The sequence below is a fragment of the Monodon monoceros genome, unplaced genomic scaffold (assembly GCF_005190385.1).
Source record: "Monodon monoceros isolate NGI ecotype Baffin Bay Population unplaced genomic scaffold, NGI_Narwhal_1 Super_Scaffold_5, whole genome shotgun sequence".
In the NCBI taxonomy this organism is placed as follows: Eukaryota; Metazoa; Chordata; class Mammalia; order Artiodactyla; family Monodontidae; genus Monodon; species Monodon monoceros.
Genome location: NW_021703782.1, coordinates 14,627,858 through 14,651,256, shown reverse-complemented (window position 1 = coordinate 14,651,256; position 23,399 = coordinate 14,627,858). Strand labels below are relative to the sequence as shown.

The window sequence follows — 23,399 nt, the reverse complement described above, 5'->3', positions numbered from 1 at the left end:
AGTGTACTGTGTCTGAAGTCTCTAGAGAGGAGCTGAGAGGGAGAGGGGGAAAATAGGAATGTTTATTTTTAAAGGTAAAATATAAAGACAATTTCAGTGTTAAGCTAGAAGAACTTCATTCCTAAGTCGTTGGAGTTCAGTTAAGTGTTAAGGGTTAGTCAGTAGTTAACCACTGATATCTAGGCAGCTCCCCTATTATGCAGTCTGTCCACTCTGGTTAATGGCAGCATGAACAGTGCCAGCCACGGGCGAGCCTCGATCCTTGTCAGCCGGCTGATTTCCAGCGGTCTCTTCTCAGCCTGGGGTGGGTCCCTGGGTCCCTCCCGCGTGTGCACAGATGAGCACTCACCCACACACTGGATGGGCCCCTCTGCACGTCTCCAGAGCTCTCTCTGGGCAGCTTTTCTTCTCCAGTTCTCGCCGTGCATTCAGCCTCCTGGAACTCCTCTCATTCCCTTAACAGAGGCCACAGGGCCCCTGTCGGGTCCCTTCCTGAGCTTCAGCCTGGAAACTGTCCTTAGGCAGGATGCTGAGGCCAACCCTAGGCTCACCTCCTTTGTGTCCTGGGGAGGGTGCTGTTATTCACCCACCAAGTATTGGGTTGGCCAAAAAGTTCATTTGGTTAATGAACATGTTGTTCAATAAAGTTCTTGGTGAAAATGAAACAATGTGTCTCATTTTTACTTAAAACTGAACGAACTTTTTGGTCAACCCAATACTTGAAGAGCTCTTCATTCTGGGAAAGTCTGGGCCCTGGGGGAAGGAAACAAACGACTCCATGTTTCCCTGCTCCTGGGAGCTCACCGTCTGTGGAGGAAGTGAGACCAGGGACCTAAATAACCAAAAGAAAATGGCCTGCGATCCCATCACCCTCGCCTCGCCCCACCTCCAGAGAGCCTGTGATGTGATTCCTCTATAGATTTCCTCTGACAGAGGTGAGGCCCTGGGTTATGATATTACTATTGGAGGATGTGGGTTTTTTGTTTTTTTGTTTTTTTTTTTAATTAAAATCAGCTTTCTGAGTAATGATTACACTAAAGACAGCTTGTACTGAAATACAGCTTTTACCACGGGCCAAGCTCTTTATACACATAGACACTCATTGAATTCTCACAAAAGCCCTGCTGGGTAAGATCTCTGATTATCCTTGTCCAACGAGCAATGTGAGACGAAGATAGGTAGACGTGGCCTGCTGGAGGTTCCCCAGCTCTTTGGTGGAGGGGCAGGCAGGTGAGCAGCCCCAAGGTTGGGAACTGGGTCCCCTGCTGACCACTCCCCAGGTGAACATTTGGTCTCTGAGGCATGCAGTCAGGCAGCACTGGGCCACCACTGGAGGGTCCCTGAGAGGTCATTTAGTCACCTCCTTTCCTCTCCAACCTCATATTTCCCCTTATTCACATTTACCCTTATTTACCTGAATAAGGGTAGATGTGAGGTTGGAGAGGAAAGGAAGTGACTTCCCAGGATCGTGTAGCTGTTTAGCGTCCGGCCCTGGATGAGAAGCCTGATGCCTGGATTCTCACCCTGTGGTCTTTTTACACAGTTAAAAAGAAGTCATAAACCTCAGAATCAGATCTCAAGCCACAGGAAGACCTTGAGGACAGATCTGAAGCTGATGTCAGTTTACCAAATTACAGCTTAATTTAAGATAAGCAAGGCAGTTTTAAGGGTCGTATGCTCTAGAGGGGATAAAGGAGATTGTTTGAGTTGATTCTTGATCCAACAAACCTAGCTAGAGTGAGGATCAAATTTGGTTCTAGAAGAGTCTAAAGCATGCATTGCTTTGAGGCAAAAAAAAAAAAAAAAAGACAAGGAAATTCCCAGCTGACCCTCATCTCTGGGAAGAGCTAGGGTCCATGGAGTCTTTTGCCGCCCAAGAACTGGAACACAGGGCCTCCTCTCTTCTCATCTTCCTTCTTTCCTTTACGTCACCTCTGACATTTGGTTCTCTCTCTCTCTCTCTCTCTCTCCCCCCCCCCTCTCTCTCTCTCTTTCTCTCTCTCTCTCTCTCTCACACACACACACACACACACACACACACACACATCCAAGGATGTATACATCCTGCATCCCTCAAGCAGAGACGGCTGACCTCAAACTAGGAAGCCTCCTCTTCCCTCACTTCACCACTCCCACCCATCTCTCTGACCTTGTTCTTATCTGTGATCCTGTCTGTGTGGACTTTCCCCTCCATGTCCACCTGTGTCCCTGCCACCCGTGGCATTGTCACCTCTGCTTTGCAGCCCCTCCAGGCTCTTTTCACCTTGGCGACCTTGGAGGTGGCAGGGGCGTGGGGGGGGTGTCTCTGTGTCTCTGCCTCAGCTCCCTGTGGCTGGAACTGTCCTGCGGAAAGGAAAGGCCACGCCTTGTCCCCGATGCCCCACAGGCCCTGCACAGGGCTACTCAGCAGGCTCCAGACCGGCCTCCCCTGAATGCACATGGGTTCTTAGATGCCTGCACTAACGCTAGTATGATGTTCTTGTCCTGCTCTAGAGGGCATTAACGTGGGTGGTGGGAAATATGACCGATGGTTTCGAGACAGGAAGGGGGCAGGGCACAGCCTTTAAAAGAATGACATAGCCCGAGGGCACAACATAAACTGATTAGAACCAAATAGGTCCACGATGGCAGACGAGTCCAGGAGACCTTGAGCCTCAGTATACTCTCACTGTAACACATCAGCACGCTAAATGACACACCCACAGGCGCCAGGACAGCTCCAAGGCCGACCATAAAGGTCAAAAAGTGGGCAGTGGCCCAATTCCGAGAAATCCGCACCCCTTCCCCCAAATAGCTGGAATATTCCTCACACTTACCAGCCTATGAAATTACCCACCCCTGTAAAAACTGACAGCCCCATACCCTGGTGCCGCTCTTGCCTTCCGAGATGGCCCATACTCTGTCTGTGGAGTGGGTATCTCCCTGAATAAACCTTCTTTCTCATTACTACGGCTCACTCTTGAATTCTTTCCTGCTTGAAGCCAAGAACCCACACTTGGCGGCCGTCCCAGGGACTCGCCTGAGACCTGGGATGTGACCGTCCTCTCGCGCCCCACATTCTGTCTCCTGCAACAATTTGGCAACAGAACAGAGGCAAGTGAATGTCATGCTGAGGGACTGCCCAGGTTATAGGCTCCCAGAGCCAGTTTTCACTGTGTGGGCCCTGATCAAACCAGCACTAAGATAATTGTTGATAAAGACAAAATTGTTTTCTCAGTGGATGGTGGACTAGATGTGTGAACTCAGACTTGTCCCGAGCAGTATTTGGCCTGTGTCCTCATGGTTAGGTTGCACCAGTGAGAAAGAGGAAAGTGGAGGCAGATACGGATCTGAGAGAGATGGTCACTATAACACTGGAGGTGATAAGATACGTTTCGTAAGAGAGAGAAAGGTTTCCTAACCTGAGAGCTGGCTGAGTCATTATCAAAATCAGAGAGTAGGGAGTAAACGGCTTTAAGATTTAGGTGTATGCATGTGTTTGGAGTCAGTATATCATTTTCCTTCTCTCTGAAGATCTTAATATTTCTTGCAATACAATTCTATTGGCAAAAAATTCCCTCAATTTTTGTTTGTCCCAGAATGTCTCTAGTTCTCTTTCACTTTTGAAGGATAGTTTTATGGGGTACAGAATTCTAGTTTGGTGGGGTTTTTTTCTGAGCACATTAAGCATTTCACTCCACTCTCTTTTTGCTTGCATGGGTTCCTAGATGTCAGCTGTAATTCTTATCTTCTCTCCCCTACAGGTAAGGTTTTTTTTTTTTCTCCTCTGGTTTTTTCCAGGATTTTTTCTTTAACTTTGATTTTCTGTAGTTTAAATATGATATATCTAGGTATAGTTTTTGTCATTTATCCTGTTTGGTAGACTCTGAGCTTCTGCATCTGTGGCTTGGTGTCTGACAATAATTTGGGAAAATCATCATTCATTATAGTCTCAAATATTTCTTCTGTTCCTTGCTCTCTTTCTTCTCTTCCTGGTATTACCATTATGTTTATGTTATAGTTTTTAGTTATCCCACTGTTCTTGGATAGTCTCGCCTGGGTTTTGTTTTGTTTTGTTTTTTTCAGTCTTTTTCTCTTTGCTTTTTAGTTTGGGGGTTTCTACTGAGGTAACCCGAAGCTCAGAGATTATTTCCTCAGCCATGTCCAGTCTACTAATAAGTCCACCGAAGGCATTCTTCATTTCTGTTAAAGTGTTTTTTGTCTCTGGCATTTCTTTTGGGGTCCTTCTTAGAATTTCCATCTCTTGGCTCACACTGACCATCTGTTCTTTTGCACTGTGTACCTTTTTTTTTAATTTATGAATTTTATTTTATTTATTTTTTATACAGCAGACTCTTATTAGTCATCCATTTTATACATATTAGTGTATATATGTCAATCCCAATCTCCCAATTCATCCAAACACCCCCACCCCCACCGCCACTTTCCCCCCTTGGTGTCCATATGTTTGTTCTCTACATCTGTGTCTCTATTTGGTTCATCTCTGTCTCTAATGGTTCATCTGTACCATTTTTCTAGGTTCCACATATACGTGTTAATATATGATGTTTGTTTTTCTCATTCTGACTTACTTCACTCTGTGTGACAGTCTCTAGATCCATCCACGTCTCTACAAATGACCCAATTTTGTTCCTTTTTTTATTTTTATTTTTTTTAGTAATCTGTAAAACTTTATTCAACGACATTAAGAAGTCCTAAGTTATACATAAAATATCAGTTGTGGATATAGACAAAATATAAGTTTTTCAGGCCGTGGAGGTAGAGATTTTCCTCATCCATTCACTGAGTAGATATCTGTATTCTTTCACAATGCAAAGATGCGTAAGGTTACTTTACTTAGTAACACGCAATATACTGAAGGTATAAATTATGGTTTGAAGAGAACAGTATTTTCTTTTCCTTTTTTTTGAATTTTATTTTATTTATATTTATATACAGCAGGTTCTTATTAGTTATCCATTTTATACATATTAGTGTATATATGTCAATCCCAATCTCCCAATTCATCACACTATCCCCACACCGCCCCCCCGCCACTTTCCCCCCTTGGTGTCCATACATTTATTCTCTACATCTGTGTCTCTATTTCTGCTCTGCAAACCAGTTCATCTGTACCATTTTTCTAGGATCCACATATATGCATTAATATACAGTATTTGTTTTTCTCTTTCTGACTTACTTCACTCTGTATGACAGTCTCTAGATCCATCCACATCTCTACAAATGACCCAATTTCATTCCTTTTTAAGGCTGAGTAATATTCCATGGTATATATGTACCACATCTTCTTTATCCATTCGTCTGTCGATGGGCATTTAGGTTGCTTCCATGACCTGGCTATTGTAAATAGTGCTGCAGTGAACATTGGCGTGCATGTGTCTTTTTGAATTATGGTTTTCTCTGGGTATATGCCCAGTAGTGGGATTGCTGGGTCATATGATAATTCTATTTATAGATTTTTAAGGAACCTCCATACTGTTCTCCATAGTGGCTGTATCAATTCACATTCCCACCAACAGTGCAAGAGGGTTCCCTTCTCGCCACACCCTCACCAGCATTTGTTGTTTATAGATTTTCAGATGATGCCCATTCTAACTGGTGTGAGGTGATACCTCACTGTAGTTTTGATTTGCATTTCTCTAATAACTAGTGATGTTGAGCAGCTTTTCATGTGCTTCCTGGCCATCTGTATGTCTTCTTTGGAGAAATGTCTATTTAGGTCTTCTGCCCATTTTTGGATTGAGTTGTGTGTTTTTTTTAATATTGAGCTGCATGAGCTGTTTATATATTTTGGAGATTAATCCTTTGTCCGTTGATTCATTTGCAAATATTTCCTCCCATTCTGAGAGTTGTCTTTTCGTCTTGTTTATAGTTTCCTTTGCTGTGCAAAAGCTTTTAAGTTTCATTAGGTCCCATCTGTTTATTTTTGTTTTTATTTCCATTACTCTAGGAGGTGGGTCAGAAAAGATCTTGCTGTGATTTATGTCAAAGAGTGTTCTCCCTATGTTTTCCTCTGAGTTTTATAGTGTCCGGTCTTACATTTATGTCTCTAATCCATTTTGAGTTTTTTTTTGTGTATGGTGTTAGGGAGTGTTCTAATTTCATCCTTTTACATGTAGCTGTCCAGTTTTCCCAGCACCACTTATTGAAGAGACTGTCTTTTCTCCATTGTATATCCTTGCCTCCTTTGTCATAGATTAGTTGACCATAGGTGTGTGGGTTTATCTCTGGGCTTTCTATCCAGTTCTATTGATCTATATTTCTCTTTTTGTGCCAATACCATATTGTCTTGATTACTGTAGCTTTGTAGTATAGTCTGAAGTCAGGGAGTGTCATTCCTCCAGCTCCATTTTTTTCCCCTCAAGACTGCTTTGGCTATTCAGGGTCTTTTGTGTCTCCATACAAATTTTAAGATTTTTTTGTTCAAGTTCTTTAAAAAATGCCACTGGTTATTTGATACGGATTGCATTGAATCTGTAGATTGCTTTGTGTAGTATAGACATTTTCACAATATTGATTCTTCCACCCAAGAACATGGTATATCTCTCCATCTCTCTGTGTCATCTTTGATTTCTTTCATCAGTGTCTTATAGTTTTCTGCATACAGGTCTTTTACCTCCTTAGGTAGGTTTATTCCTAGGTATTTTATTCTTTCTGTTGCAGTGGTGAATGGGATTGTTTCCTAATTTCTCTTTCTAATCTTTCGTTGTTAGTGTATAGGAATGCAAGACATTTCTGTGCATTAATTTTGTATCCTGCAACTTTACCAAATTCATAGATTAGTCTAGTTGTTTTCTGGTGGCATCTTTAAGATTCTCTATGTATAGTATCATGTCATCTGCAAACAGTGACAGTTTTACTTCTTCTTTTCCAATTTGTATTACTTTTTCTTCTCTGATTTCCATGGCTAGGACTTCCAAAACTATGTTGAATAATAGTGGCTAGAATGGACATCCTTGTCTTGTTCCTGATCTTAGAGGAAATGCTTCCAGTTTTTCACCACTGAGAATGATGTTTGCTGTGGGTTTGCCATATATGGCCTTTATTATGTTGAAGTAGGTTCCCTCTATGCCCACTTTCTGGAGAGTTTTTATCATAAATGGGTGTTGAATTTTGTCAAAAGTTTTTTCTTCATCTATTGAGATGATCATATGGGTTTTTTTCTTCCATTTGTTAATATGGTGTATCACATTGATTGATTTGCATATATTGAAGAATCCTTGCATCCCTGGGATAAATCCCACTTGATCATGGTGTATGATTTTAATGTGTTGTTGGATTGTGTTTGCTAGTATTTTGTTGAGGAGTTTTGCATCTATATTCATCAGTGATATAGGTCTGTAATTTACGTTTTTTGTAGCATCTTTGTCTGGTTTTGGTATCAGGGTGATGGTGGCCTCATAGAATGAGTTTGGGAGTGTTCCTTCCTCTACAATTTTTTGGAAGAGTTTGAGAAGCATGGGTGTTAGCTCTTCTCTAAATGTTTGATAGAATTCACCTGTGAAGCCATCTGGGCCTGGACTTTTGTTTGTTGGAAGACTTTTAATCACAGTTTCAACTTCATTACTTGTGATTGGTCTGTTCCTGTTTCTTCCTGATTCAGTCTTGGAAGGTTATACCTTTCTAAGAATTTGTCCATTTCTTCCAGGTTGTCCATTTTATTGGCATAGAGTTGCTCTTAGGATGCTTTGTATTTCTGTGGTGTCCATTGTAACTTCTTTTTCATTTCTAATTTTATTGATTTGAGTCCTCTCCCTCTTTTTCTTGATGAGTCTGGCTAAAGGTTTATCAGTTTTGTTTATCTTCTCAAAGAACCTGCTTTTAGTTTTATTGATCTTTGCTATTGTTTTCTTTGTTTCTGTTTCATTTACTTCTGCTCTGATCTTTATGATTTCTTTCCTTCTGCTAACGTTGAAGGTTTTTTGTTCTTCTTTCGCTAATTGCTTTAGGTGTAAGGTTAGATTGTTTATTGGAGATTTTTCTTATTTCTTGAGGTAGGCTTTTATTGCTATAAACTTCCCTGTTAGAACTGCTTTTGCTGCATGCCATAGGTTTTGGATCAACATGCTTTTGTTGTAATTTATCTCTAGGTATTTTTTTATTTCCTCTTTGATGTCTTCTGTGATCTCTTGGTTATTTAGTAATGTATTGTTTAGCCTCCATGTGTTTGTGTTTTTACGTTTTTTTCCCCTGTAATTGATTTCTAATCTCATAGTGTTGTGGTCGGAAAAGATGCTTGATACGATTTGAATTTTCTTAAATTTATCGAGGCTTGATTTGTGACCCAAGATGTGATCTATCCTGGAGAATGTACTGTGTGCACTTGAGAAGAAAGTGTAATCTGATGTTTTTGGATGGAATGTCCTATAAATATTAATTAAATCTATCTGGTCTTTTCTGTCATTTAAAGCTTGTGTTTCCTTATTAATTTTCTGTCTGGATGATCTGTCATCCAGACAGATTTTTTTTTTCTGAAAGAAAAATATCAAAGAATTTGTGCACCTGTCTTAAAACCACCACATGTAAATACTATTAATAATCTTATTTTTTCCACTTAACATATTTTGAACATTTTTTTCATTTCATTAATTATTTTGCTACAGTATTACTTTTAATAACTCCCTAACATACTGCATGAGTGTTAACACCAGTAATTTAACCAGAATCCCATTGGGAACACTTTAATTATTTTGAAGTTTTTGACATTTGAATAATACTACAAGAAACATTTTGGTGTGCATATGTTTCTATAATCCATGATTATTTAACTAGGCTAATAGGTAGATTAAAATGGTCATTTGTGTGGAAATGGTTTCAGTGACTCAGAGAATGGAGCAAAAGCCACTTAATAAGACATTGTTTGGACACTCTCCAGGGGGAGGCATGGGGAGGGGTGGAAATCCTGGGAAGTGGTTTGGATCAGCAAGATTCCAGAGCTCCTACAGGATTATACGAGTAAGTGGAGGAGAGAGACAGCTGTCAAAATGAAAGACCTTTTGCAGTGATTCAGCAGGGAGAGCATGAGGTGCGCCCACAAGGACAGAGAAGAAAGAGGAAACCTGAAGACCAGCAGACAAGTGATGAGAGATGGTAAAACCTGGGTATGAGGAATCCAAAAATGGCAAAGATGACTCAGGACACAGGAAAGGGGTGGGTGAAAAGTCACTTAACGCTTTTGTGGAAATCTATTTTTAAAAATGAGTTTTCTATTTGTCCAATCTCAAGATAGTGTGGGTTTAGAAGTTTATCTGTATTTCATGAAATTCCAGAGTGAATGTTTAACATCCAGGCCGTGAGGCTGTGTGCATGCTGGTTATCTTCTTTACTACTTGGGATGAATTTCTGGCCTTTCATACTATTGTTTTGCATGTATAAAATGGACATGATGACATTTTTCGGATTTGCTTAAAGTTTAAGCTTTCTGAGCAAAGATTGTGGGCTACTTTGTTTAAAGGCTCTTTGAGTGGTAAACATGCCTTAGAAGGTAGAGATTGGCTACCTCCCTGGAGGGATTTAGAGGCTGTCCCCTCCCTGTCAGGGGCATGTGCTCACATTCTAGGCTTCTCTCCTCCAAGAGACTTTGTTTCTATTGCAGAGTAAAGTATATGATCTTTTTTACTGAGGAGGAGAGCAGGCGCAGGTGTGTCAACCATCTATATAAGCTCTGAGTTTCATGATATGGGATTCCTCTCCAGTGGCATAAACCCCACTGCGTGCTCAGGTACGTCTGCCTCTACCCCCTCACTCCATGGGGACCTGGGGCTTGGGTAACCGGGGCTAAGTTTGCTTGGCAACTAAACAGTCTGATCCTTGATCCAGAAATTGCACGACGTGATGGTGTGTGTATAGTCTGCTAGCTTGTATGTTTGTATACATACATATACACATGTATACATGGATACAAATACATACATGCTACCCAGGTCTACACAGACACACAAGGACTCCCGTATATAACTGTGGCAAGGTAACTTGTTAACTCACTAGTAGGATCTCAGACCTGTCAGGGTTTCAAACAAAATATTGAGAAATGGAACAGCAGAAGTAGTGGGACGTCTCTTTCAAGATCAGGGTAGAAGGACGGTGACTTCAGTCACCCTGACACTCCCCCCAGTCTCTCCCTGCTCTCTCACTCTGATGAAAGAAGCTGCTATGTGGTGTGCAGCCCTATGGAGAGGCTCACAGCACAAAGACCCAGGGTAGCCTCCTGCCAACTGCCCCCCAAGAACTGAATCCTGCCACCACCTTGTGTGTGAGCTTGGAAGCTTGTCCTTCCCCACTCAGGTCTTGCGGTGACCGCAGCCCCAGTCTTATGAGACCCAGAATAGAGAACCCAACTACGCTGGGCCTGGATTCCTGATCCATAGAAATGGTGATGTAATAAAGGCTGTGGGTTTTAAAACACTAAGTTTTAGAGTAATTTCTAGTAATACGGGCTTTTACGTATCCTGCAAAACTGCTCAGGTTCATCCCAAGTGGACTGTGAAATAAAGCCTATTGACCATGGAATATCGCCCCTAACACCTTCACCTTCTCACCCCGCAGGCTCCAGTAAAACTTTGACAGACACAGAAACAGATGGAGGCCCAATCAGACTGCCCAGTTCAAGGACGATTCAGATGATTCGATACAAGGGCCTCATACAGGAAATTTCTTTTCAAGAATTTATTTTAAAGTAATTATAAATTCACCTCTTACTCCTGATTTGTGATCTAAAATATCTTTCTTCCCAATCCTGATGTAATATGTAATAACTCACAGGCAGGGGCAGTGGCAGGAGGGGGGCCCAAGGGAGTGTGCAGCTCTGCCCCCAGCACCTTCACTCTGGGGAAGGGGACAGGGGTGGGACCATGGGGCCTCCCAGGAACTCTAGGTGGGTGGGAGAGCCAGGGCCCGAAGTCCAATGGCAAGGGAATTGGGGCTCCATGAGGTTGCAGGGCTGAGCCACGGGGCCCACTGACGAGAATGCAGAAAGGCCAGCGGGGACAGAAAGGGAAGGTGGCCCAGGAGCTGCAGGAGGCCCCAGGTGAGGGGTCACAGAATGACCCCAGCAAGCAGGGCCCCACCCCACTTCCCAGCAGCTCTGTCAGAGCCGGTCTGCACGTCAAGGGAGCCCAGCAGGCCCAGGTGTGGCCCAGAGACATCACCTGGGGAGGCTGTGGGGAAGCCGGGCCAGGCTGGGGTCCTCCCCCAGGGGAAGGGCAGGGAGGAGCTGGATTCCAGTCCCCCAGGAACCTGGCGCCCAGAAATCCAGAGTCAGAGCAGGAGACACACCCATGCAAGGCGAGCTTGAGCCCGAGGCATAAAAGGGAGAAGGATGGAGCGGGTCACACAGCAAGAACACACACCCCTGTACCTGTGTCACTCAGCACTGTTCTACAGGAGGACAGGAGGATGGAGGAGAAAATCACACATAAAATTATATAAAATTGCATATTTAATTTGGTCACGAATTCATAAAAATGCATATTTATATAAAATTATAAAATTTTAAATATAACATTGCATAATTTGGTCACAAATTCATAAACACATGAGTATTTTGTACCTAATGATATTTCTTGTATTGCTTCATATTTCTAACAAAATCTTCAAGAAGGGGTCCTCTCATTGAGAAGACACTTGAACAGACATCCAATTTTCAAGTAAAACTTCAAAAGTATCATATTTGCACTGGCATAAAGCAATATAGGATGCAAGTTCATGTTTCTTAAATATTCTCATTGGTAAAACACACAATAAACATGCGAACAAGTGAATATAGCTGACAGACACTGGCAAGGCTAATACTTTAGACTGGCACTCAAGGAAGTCTTCTGAGAAAGGGACAAGTGACCCAACATTTGATTGACAAGAATCCATTTATATTTCCCACTGAAGATGAAGGCAAAGTGTCCTGCACAGAAGGAACAGCAAAGGCAGGAAACACCTGACTTCCAGAAAAGGGAGGGACATCAGGGCCAGGGGCATATAGCACCAAGACCACAGGGTCGGCCCTTCTATAAACTCAAGTGGACTCCACATGCTATATCCTGATGTGCCTAAATTCAGGCAATTCCAGGTTTGGCCACATTAGCCACATCAACCTTAGGGAAGACAACACACAAAGCTTTGAGATGGAATAGACCAAAAACCCCTGAGAATTGCTTCCACCATTAAATTATCCTGCAGCAGTTGGAACACTATGGAGAAGGGTTTAATGGCAGAAAGATATTTTTAAAAAGCAATAAAAGGACCAAACCTTAATGTAGCAGCCATTTTAGGTCAATTCTCACAGTATTTAAGAACTAGTATTTTTGTGTGAGTCTCTTCTGCAGAAGGCCATGAGATCCTTTATATAGACAATTCAGATGAACAGGAGGAGGCCCAGGCATGACAGCCCAGTTCACGGACACCAGATGCAGGGCTGCACATGGATGCCACTTCTCCTCACCCTCTGCTCAGTTGTAAACTCCTACCTATAAAAAATGTAAATAGTCGCACAGCTATACAATTGACATGTTTAAAGTGGGCCCTGGAGAAGTCACCAGGCATCCAAAAGTGACCAAACTTCCTTTGAGGGAGAAGATGCTATCAGTGCTCTCCCCACAGTGGGCTTTTTCTCCTTTCCTTTTTTTTTTTTTTTTTTTTTTGCTTTTGTTGTTGTTGTTGTTTTGTGTTTGTTCTTTTGTGCTTTTTGTTGTTGTTGTTTTGTTTTTTTTTGCCTCGCAGCTTTTGGTATCTTAATTCCCCGACCAGGGATTGAACCTGGGACCTCAGCAGTGAAAACGCAGAGTCCTAACCACTGAACTGCCAGGGAATTTCCTCCTTTTGTATTTCTAATCGTTTTTGATTCCCAGCTCTCATCCAGGTAACCCACATGAACAACCTAGAAAGTATAGTTCCAAAATTTTTTTCTACACTTATATAAATATATATATAAACATAAAAGTACGAGGACTCACAATATGTTTGCACTTTAATGATGTGTATTATGTTACACATCATTAAATGCATACGTATCAACATGAATGACACATACAAATAACAAATACAAATGAAAGGTGCAAGTCTATTAGAATAAAAAAGTGTCTTCAACTGAAAGGCTGAGGTCCTCAAACACTCAGGACACAGCAGAGCCTGCTTCACCATCTTCATAGACATACTTTCCCGAGTCCAGCAGGTGGTCCTGAATTGTCTCCTTTGCCAGTCTTTGCCCCAGCTTTTCCAAGGCGTCCAGCAGGGTGTTGACTGAGGCCTCCCGTCCCTTGTTGCTGACCCAAGTATCCAGCATTTCATACAAGGCATCCCGAGGGACCCGGACCCCTTCTCTGACCAGAAGGATCTCATTTTGCGTGAGGCCCAACTTCCTCATGAGCAAATCCCAGGAGTCACACGGCACGATGGTTGCAAAGTAATCGAAGAATAGTCTCAGACCTAGGTTGAGGGAAAGTCAGAGAGACAGAGTTGGGACAGGCTTCAGAAAGGGCAGAGGACCCTCAGTCAGGCCTAGACCCCAGGGTGGGAGCTGAGGAGCGCCCCCTGCTGGTGAACCTGCTGCTCTGCGTCCCTGACATGCTTCCCATCAGCAGAGAATCAGGCCACACTGCCTAGGCCTCACCTGTGCCCAAAGCACTGCAGGGAGTCCAGGTCTCCAGAGAGTCCTGCCCTAAGCGGGGAATGAGGGCCCACCAGGGAGGGGAGATGGACGTCATGGAGGGAGAAGGCAGTCTGTGGTAGGAGACAGAGGGCGGGACACAGTGGTGCAACAGACCTCAGAGGAGGGCACCTGCCGTTCTCACGAGAGTGAGGTCACCTGGCTGCCACCTCTGCAATGGGGACAGAGCAAGGGCCTGGAGGGAGGAAGGTCTCTGGCCTCACGCCCAGCTCGGCCTCGCTGACTGACACTGTGGCAGAGCTAGATGGGGACAGACTCGGAGCAAGAATTTAACCCATAAAATGGAGCCAACACCACCCACCTCACGGGACTGTACTGGGGATTCAATGAGACGTGTGTGAAATGTAGTGCACAACACCGTCCATAGGTACATAAGGTGGGCCCCGGATACAAATTTACATTTTCTAACAGCTACACTGAAAAACGTAAAAAGTAACAAGTAATAACTAATTTTCATAAAATAGGGTACTAACTCAATATATTCTAAAAATTTTCATTTCAACATGTAATCAATATACAACAAACTGTTAATGAGACATATTACAGTCCTTTTTCCTACCAATTCTTTGCAATGCAGTATGGAGTTACACTACAGCTCATCAGATTTGGCCACAGGTCAGGTGCTCCACAGCCTCCTGCGGCCCCTGGGTGCCCTGCTGGACGGCACAGCCCCTTAGATGCCTCAGGGTGGGCCAACCTGGCCCTGAGCAACAGGGGAGGAGGGAGGATGGGGGGCAGGGAAGGACAGGGAGGTGTTAGGGGACACTGTTAGGGGACAGAGGGGTGCAGGGTGGGGAGAAGAAGAGGGTCAGAGAGGGAATTAGAGTCCCGAAGGTCCAGTGACAAGCCATCCCTGCTCTGAGTTGCCCTAACAGCTATGGGGACGGCAGTTAGGACACTGTCCCTCCTCCCTCCACTCCTGCCCCAGTGCCCGGGGAAAGCACTCACTTTCAGTGGGGTCTGCACCGTTTGCTGGAACCAGCAGCCTTCTTCTCGTGTGAGACGCTTCAGCTTCTGCTGGTTCCTGTAAAACACAGTGGAGAACAGCCTTGGTCTTAATCAGGGGTCCTGGGTTCCAGAACTGAGCCCGGCAACCAGCCCGCTGTGTGACATGGGCAGCCATAAGTGAAACAAAAACACAATGTAGGATATTTGAAGGGAGAAGACAGAATAGTCATTATTTGATATATGATTGTATTCTTACAAAACTCTAATGGTTTAGCAACAATACTTAAATGTGAATGTATGGATGGATGAATGTTAAAAATTGTAGCAGATAATAAATTATATAAAGAATTATAAGAGTCAGATAAACTCATAAGGTTACAGAACACTTGTAGTACAAAGACACAGCCTCAACAAGAAATAGGAGAAATTTGCCAAAGAAAAACACACATCTATTTGAGGTATTATAAAACCCTTGACTTGAAAATGCTACCTCTCTTCATAAGAAAAATACAGAATATCTAAAAGATCTCAGTTCTTCCTAGATTAATTTATAAATCAAGGTTCAAAAAATTAGCAGCTAAATCGAGTATAAGGAATGAGATGGTAACTCAGAACAATTCAGGGAGCTCCTCATATCTTATTTATCACAAAATAAATTCCATTTAACTTTTTTTTTTAAATTTTATTTATTTATTTATTTTTGGCTGTGTTGGGTCTTCATTGCTGCATGCGGGCTTTCTCCAGTTGCTGCGAGCCGGGGCTACTCTTCGTGGTGGAGTGCGAGCTTCTCATTGCGGTGGCTTCTCTTGCTGCAGAGCACAGGCTCTAGGTGTGCAGGCTTCAGTAGTTGTGGCACGTGGGCTCAGTAGTTGTGGCTCGTGGGCTCTAGAGCGCAGGCTCAGTAGTGGCACACAGGCTTAGTTGCTCCATGGCATGTGGGATCTTCCTGGACCAGGGCTCGAACCCATGTCCCCTGCATTGGCAGGCGGATTCTTAACCACTGCACCACCAGGGAAGTACCTCCATTTAGCTTACAAGCTCTATGCTACCAATCACATCATTTTAAAAAAGCCTACCTGGGCTTCCCTGGTAGGCCCGCGCACCACGATGAAGAGTGGCCCCCGTTTGCCACAACTAGAGAAAGCCCTTGCACAGAAAAGAAGACCCAACACAGCCAAAAAATAAAAATAAAAAAAATTAAAAGCCTACCTAAGAAATTAGAGAATTTTATCTTCTGTTTGATGAAGGACCTTTTTTTTTTTTTTTTTTTTTTTGCTGTACACAGGCCTCTCACTGTTGTGGCCTCTCCCGTTGCGGAGCGCAGGCTCAGCGGCCATGGCTCACGGGCCCAGCCGCTCCGCGGCATGTGGGATCTTCCCGGACCGGGGCACGAACCTGTGTCCCCTGCATCAGCAGGCGGACTCCCAACCACTGCGCCACCAGGGAAGTCCCGATGAAGGACTTTAAAAGCTCTGAGCAATGAAAAATAAATGTATCGACAGATTTAATTAGTGAATATATAAAATTCTGCACATTAAAATACTAAACCAAATGAAAAAACACACATGCATGTACTCATGGGCACAAGAGCATGTCTGCTTAGAAAGACTCTTACCAGACAAGACAACAATCATCTCGAAATAATCAAAACAAAAGAAATACAAGTTTAAGTCAGTTTTTTGCTTGTTACCAAAAAAGAAATATATTAATGTCATATCAAAACTATTGAAATGATATGACCCCAAACGTCTGTGTGTGTGTGTGTGTGTGTGTGTGTGTACAGTGAAAAATACTTCTATACGTTGACAAAGAGATTCTACTTCTACTAGGAAGCCACCCCACAAATATGTCTATTCATTGAGACAAATACTAATTTTCAAATAGATTCAACTTAATAATAATTTTGAAATAAATGTGAAATTCCTAACGTGATGAGGAATGGCTTAAAAGCATGTAACAATCACACAGAAAAATATCATGTAGCTTTAATTCCATCACTGAACAATCATGGGAGGGACCACTCTGGCTGTTCTAGACACCAGGAACGTGATGAGAACAAGAGAGATGATAAGTAGCATAAGAGCTGCCAGTCGACCATAGCAGGGGGTGGGCTCCCTTCCCCTCCATGACCATGATCTCCCTCCATCACCACTTCCCCATGGGACAGGAGACCTGACCAGCATCGGCCCTTCCCTGTTTCTACCACAGTCCTGGGCAAGCAGAAGGGCCAGGGCACTACACTCACCAGCAGACGCTTTGCTTCCCCCTGGGACTGGGCCGTGGCATCTGTCGGCTTCACCTGCTCTTCTGCCTCCTGCTCAGGGACCAGATCAATCAGCGAATCTCTGTTGATCAGCATATTGTTGTGGGCATTGTCCAGAGCCCCAGGACCTCTTAAGGGATGTGAGCGCCAGAAGAGGACCTTGGGAAGGCAAAGAGCTGACTCAGGAATCCATACCCACAGATCCATGTAGTGTCTGCGGGGGACATTGTGGGTTTTGCCTCCCCACCTACTCCCATGCTGTGCCCCCCAGGTGGGTACAGACTCAGCACATCCAGGGCTCTGCTGATGGCACCTGGACCCTAGTGCTGTGCTAAGGGGGGTTTCAGCACCCCTTCCTGACACCCTCCATGCCCCAGCGTGCAACCAGGGTTATGGGGTGAGGGTGTCTCACAAGCAGTAAGAGGGACAGGGCTAGCACTGCCAACCAGCCTTAGAGCTGCTCTCAACAGGCCAGTTGCTCTCCTACTGTCAGCCCAGAGCTCCTAGGCCACTTGAGAGAGCCAGGGACAACAGCATAGGACAAATTGGGGACCGTGTCCACCCAGGGCCAAGCAGTTACTGAGGGCCTGATGCCACCAGGTCCTGGAGAAACCAACTCACTTTGTCCAGGCACTTAGGGTCCACGCCACAACCTAGAAGAGAAGAGGCATCCACCTGAGCCATGGGGAGCGCCCTCTTGCAGCACCTCCCTCCCCAGGGACAGTGCCAGGGACAGGGTGTGGGCTGGGGGCTCAGACACTGAACAAGGAGCCCCGGGCCTGGTGACAGGGAGCGGGCCATTCCAAATCTGGAGAACCCTCGGGGAGGGAGAAGAGAAGGGGGAAAATGAAACCCACGTAAAATCTCTGTGGGGTTCTGCTGAACGACCCTCTCCCCTGACTCTTGTCACCCAGTCAAGGTGCTGACCACCTCTCTGCCCTGGCTGAGGGTCCTAAAGACATTAAGAACTGACCCTGCTCCCTGCCCACCATACTTGGCCAGGGGGAAGAGGGGACCGTCAGCTGAGATGGGGGACTCATGTGATCCCGGCTTCGTAGGAGCAGGTGAGGTGGGAGGTGGAGGGGGATCCCGGGGAACAAGATCAGAGCCAAGCCAGGAGGAACAGGAGGATTGGGGAGATGGAGGAGGGGGCCAGCACCTCCCCCTTCCCTCCCAGAACCTCACCTTGAATGCAGAACCGCCAGACAATATACACGATCAGCAGCAGGACACAGACAGATATAATTCCAACTACAATTTTGATCACCAGCTGTGAAGTGTCTGAGGAGGAAGAGGGAGTGGTGGACAGTCTTGGGCGCATGGTCACTGTCTCACCAGGAACCGGGGCCTCCCCACTGGCCTGGGTACCTGATTTTCGGTCCACACATGTGAGGTCGCTGAAGGGGCTACAGGGCGTGGCCACGACCATCCCATCAGGGCACCTGGGTACAGACACAGGGAGGACATGGAGGGGATCCGTCAGGGAAAGCTGGCCAGATGAGGAGAAAGACGGAGAAAACTCCCACCTGGGGTACCCTGACAAGACAGTGCAGGAGGGATGGACTTCTCCTGTCGGCAGGGCTGGGTCCCCTCACTACCCCTTGCTGGGTGGGAGAAGGATCTGGGCTTGTGCACTTCAGGCCCCAGGGCTCCTGGTGAGTGTTCAGAGCTGCCCCTTCAGGAGCTGGGCCCCTGGGACGGGGCATCTCATCCAAGTCAAGGGTCAGAAGGGTTTGGGCACAAGCCAAGCCTCATCCTCCAGTGAAGCTTTAATACAAGGATCCTCTTGTCCTCCACCTGTTGACTCTTCCTACCAATCACAGCCAGCACTGGAGCATCAGAGAAGAGCTAATTACTATTGGCCCCTACATCCCCAAATAGGAAAGATTCAGATCTTATTGGGGAACAAGGGCTGGATGTGAGGCCAGCTGAGTTGGCTCGGGTTTTATGGGAACCTTGAAGGAGCACACATATGGCCTCATTATGACTTCTGTCTGTGGTAGACACTTGTCTTTCTAGGCTCCTTCTGAGGAGGTGTGGGAAGGGGGCCCTGGGGAAGGACACACAGAGGAATGAGGAGGGGCTGCTGCATGCTCAGGAGACCCCACAGGCACAAGGGAGCCCTGAGGAGGTAGGAGGGGCTGCATGGAAACCGGAGAAAGGGGTACAAGGAAACTGGGGGTCTCTGGGGGTTGGGAGCCCCCTAGGCTCCCATGTCTCACCGGGTTCTGCACTTGTAGCAGAATTCAGGTGCATCTTCTCTACGGAAAGTGCCAGGTTTGCACTGACACTCAGTGTCCTTGGTTGAGGTGCATGGACTTTTCTCTTCTTCCCCTGGAGACCAAAGATAAGGTTTTGGGGGTGTGTTTCCCTCACGTGTCTCTCAACCATTCTTCACCACCCAGATCCCCACCCACTCAGTTCTACTCAGTTCAGGAAGTAATTTGGGGGCCATTTTCTGCAGCAACACACACAGACCATCCAAAGGACAGCCACTGTTCACGTGTCACCAATAGAGGCATATGAAAGGGACCATGCGTCATTACAGATCACATCAGGATTGGGAAGAAAAAGGTTTTAGATCACAAATCAGGAGCAAGTGCCGGGGTGGGGGTGGGGCAGGGTGTAATATGAGACACTCTGGATGGAGAGGACCTGGCCCAGCTGGTCATGAGAGGCTGAGATCCTGGAGCAGAAGTCACAGGGCTCACGGGGGCCCGGCCCAGAGCCAGACTCGCCACACAGCTCAAACCCAGCCCTGTCCCACTCACCCAGGCCTCCCATGCTGTCACTAACCAGCCCCTCCGTCAAGGGACACATTACTCCCCCCCTTCCAACTGATGCTCTGAAAGACTTCCCTACCAGGTGGCATATGTTATACAAATAATTTCTGTTTTCATTTATTTTACTGACCTAAGACAGGGTAGGATGAAGACCTAGCTGGGCTGGAAATCAGGTTTCTGACTTCCCGTTCCATTCAAATCCCATCTCATCACCCAACTGTAGGCATGGGGACATGTTCTGTACCTGATTTGCAAATCTTACAGAGTAAGCAAGAAGACAGGGTGTTTGAATAATTGGTGTAATCCACCTTATCCGTGCACGGCGTACAATCTCCACTGGCTTCCTCCATATGGAACCCTGGGAAGGAAGGGAAAAGCTGGTGAGTAAATCCCCACAGGATTCCCAGAGGCTGGCAGTGTGGACAGGGCTGCCTCTTTCGGCCATCAGTGGAATCCACACAGGGAACTCTCCTTGACCTGGCTTTAATCTTTTGATTCTACATCTACCACATACCTTAGACCAGTACAGTCAACAGGAATACATTACAAGCCACACATAAAAGTCACATTCATAGTTGGCACATTAAAGAGTAAAAAGAAAGAGGCAATATCCAACATAATATCATTTCAACATGTATCAATATAAAACAGTGAGATTTTTACTTACTTTAATACCTCACTAAAAAAATAAAACTCATGCTCCCTTCACAGTGTTCAGGGTCTGTGGCCTCCTCCCACCTGTCCCGGTGACCTCTCCACCCTCCACTCACCCCAGCTGCCCCCTAGCTTTGCTCAAACAAGCCCAGCCCTGCCCCCTGGGGTGACAGTTCCTGGGGCCCTCTTAGGAGCACTCTACCTGGCTCTCTGCACCAAAGTCACCATCCCCAGGAGGCCTCACCAACCCCGACTCTGTCCCACCCATCACTCAATTATCCTCACGGTTTCTATCTCATCTCTCTGACTGTCATATCTGTCCATCTGTCTGGGTACCATCCTAGGAGGAGGGTTCCAGGAGGGCGGGGGCCTCGTGCCCTCCACTGGCACAGCGCCTGGCACATGGAAGACTTCCAGTAAATGCCTGTGGAATAAGAGCCGGGAACTGCAGGAATCAGAAGACCAGAAGGACATGAAGATAAGGGTGCGGTAAGGGTTGGAGATCAGTCTTAGAATGTACCTGGTAGACACAACTTCTCTGAGAGGCTGCGTTTCAATCCCTGCGGGGCAGTTAATTGCTGGTGAAATTTTTCCTGCCTTATGGGCATGGCTGAAGCAGCTGCAATCTGTGGAGACAAAGCAGGGACAGGCATGAGTGGCTTCCAGACTCTCATCCCTCCCAGGATGTATCCCACAGTCCCTTGACCACAGCCTGCAAAACGAAACAGAACTGGGGCCTTTCTTCCAGCTATAAACTCTCATTCTTTTCATGTTTGTCCCCTGGCCTTTTGTGCTACCAAGTAACTTACACATAAATGTTTTTCCTGGTATTCCTTTCTCTTATAATAAAATAAAATATGTTTATTCCAGAAAGCATGGGCAAGGAAAAATTTTTATAAGAATACAGAAACCACAGGGATCCCCCCAGTTAGAGAAAACATCCATTATTTTGTGTCTTTACTTCTTCTATTTGACCATATGTGTAATACTCTCAGGCTCTCTCTCTTTCTTTCTCACGTGAGCGTACGTGCGCGCACACACGCATTTTCACAAATGAGTCATACTATGCACACACTTTTTCAAAATCAGGATACAGGATCACAGTTGAGTAATGAACTTTTGGCTTTAACTGGACAAGCTGTCCTGGAAAGGAAGCTGTTAGCATTCCACATAATGAGTCACATAGAGGAAGAAGAAATAGCAATACAGGGTTTTGAGATGAGTCTCCTCATATCAGCAGCTATTTTTCACATGGTACAGGAAAAAGGGGGGGGTTGTATAGTCTTTGCAACTTTGCTTTAACCTGGGAGTGACAAAATAGAAAGTGAAATTAAGGGGAAAAAAAGAAAGAAAGAAAAACACAGTTAAGATGGAAACAGCTTACGTTGAACCCAGTTCAACTGCCTGGATCTAAAAAAGATAAAATGCAGCTCTTTTCCACAGAAAAGTCTGTCAAGTATTTGGGGACAGCTAAGCCCACATATGTCCTCTAAGTTGTCCCTTCCCCAGGCTGGGCCTCCTCTGACTCCCCACAAGTTGGTGGAATCTCCTTCCCCTGCCTTCACAGTCCTATTCCCTCCTCTCTTTCCTGGTTCTCCTCTCACAGGAGCTCTCCCTCAATGTTTTATTATGAACATTTTCATGCATCCAACAAAGTTTAAAGATCTGTACGGTAAACTCTCATATACTCACCACCTAGATTCTGTAACTAATATTTTGCTATATTTGCTTTATCACATATTTCTTTCTTTTTAAAATTAATTTATTTAATTTTTATTTATTTTTGGCCGCGTTGGGTCTTCGTTGCTGCACGTGGGCTTTCTCTAGTTGTGGCTCGCGGGCTCTACCGCGCAGGCTCAGTAGTTGTGGCGCACGGGCTTAGCTGCTCCACGGCATGTGGGATCTTCCCGGACCAGGGCTTGAACCCGTGTCCCCTGCATTGGCAGGCGGATTCTTAACCACTGCGCCACCAGGGAAGCCCCATATTTCTTTCTTTATCTATCCCTCTGTCCATTCTCCTATGTGTCTTATTTTTATGATGAAATTCACGTCTGCAACTCAATACTTCAGCATTGTCAGTAACTTGAGCTCCATATTTCTTTACAGTTTTTTTCAGTGTTAAGATTTACAAAGAAAGAAATGCACAATTCTTAAGGGTACCATTCAAACAGTTTTTAAAAACACATACACTTGGGAAACCCAAACCCTCTATCTAGATCCTGGAAATCAGCATTACTACAGAACATCCCTTCACACCCCTTTCTAGGTTACCCTAATCTATGTGACTCCAAGAGGAAGTGGCCTTCATCAGATGGAGGAAGGTCTCTTCTGCCCTGATATAATGAGAGGTTTTAGCATGACAGGGAGGTTAAGAGTTGTCGAATGCTTTTTCTGCATCTGTTAAGCTGTTCATATAGTTTTTCTCCTTCATGGTGTTAGCACAGTGAAAAACACTGACTCATTTTCAGGTGTTATTCCTGTGACTAAACCCACTTGGTCATGGCATGTTTTCTTCTTTAAATATTCCTGAATTTAGTTTACTATTTGTTTTGTTAAGGAATTCTGCCTCTGTTTTTAGGAAGGATATTGAAACGTATTAATATTTTTCTTCTTTTCAAATGTTTTTGTCAGGTTTCACTATTAGGGTTATGCTGGGCTTAGAATCTACTGAAGAACTCTTATGTTGTCTGAAAGAATTTGTGTAAGATTTTTGTCAGTTCTTTTACTGTTTGTATTTTTGCCCCCTCCCCTGCTGCCTAATCTGGGGTCTCCTGGTCATCCACTCTCAGTCTCAGAAATCTCATGGATCCTTGAAAATCTCTACTGGCACCGAGGAATCAAAACCACAGCACTGTGGTGCCCCATTTTTACTTCTTAGACTAGCAAAGAATTAAAGTTTAATGTGGCAAAGGTGTAGGGAAACAGGCACACTTGTGGACTCTCGGTGTGAGGTAAAATCGTCCAGCCTTCTTTTGGAGGCCACTTTATCCTTATCTAAACAAACGTGTAAAATTATCTAACCTGCTGACAGCAGTTCCACTTCTAAGGAGTTACCTAACAGACAATGCACATGGCTACACGGATACTTGACAGT

The 23,399-nt window shown here is 45.0% G+C and overlaps 1 protein-coding gene across 3 annotated transcripts in view; it reads right to left on the bottom strand.

The window, feature by feature from the left end:
• Positions 1 to 12,610: 12,610 nt before the first annotated feature.
• Positions 12,611 to 23,399, bottom strand: part of LOC114884026 (tumor necrosis factor receptor superfamily member 10A-like) — a 34,233-nt gene continuing 23,444 nt past the window's right edge. For 2 of the 3 annotated variants that reach the window (XM_029202478.1, XM_029202480.1), the window contains exons 2-9: positions 20,826 to 20,931; positions 19,896 to 20,009; positions 19,091 to 19,202; positions 18,054 to 18,310; positions 17,490 to 17,521; positions 16,851 to 17,027; positions 14,606 to 14,681; positions 12,611 to 13,416 (exon numbers count right to left, since the gene is read on the bottom strand). In XM_029202478.1, the coding sequence (XP_029058311.1) occupies positions 13,103 to 13,416; positions 14,606 to 14,681; positions 16,851 to 17,027; positions 17,490 to 17,521; positions 18,054 to 18,310; positions 19,091 to 19,202; positions 19,896 to 20,009; positions 20,826 to 20,931 (1,188 nt within the window). In that variant the 3' untranslated portion in view covers positions 12,611 to 13,102. The remainder of the gene's footprint in view (positions 13,417 to 14,605; positions 14,682 to 16,850; positions 17,028 to 17,489; positions 17,522 to 18,053; positions 18,311 to 19,090; positions 19,203 to 19,895; positions 20,010 to 20,825; positions 20,932 to 23,399) is intronic. The other variant, XM_029202481.1, reaches the window with a different exon arrangement.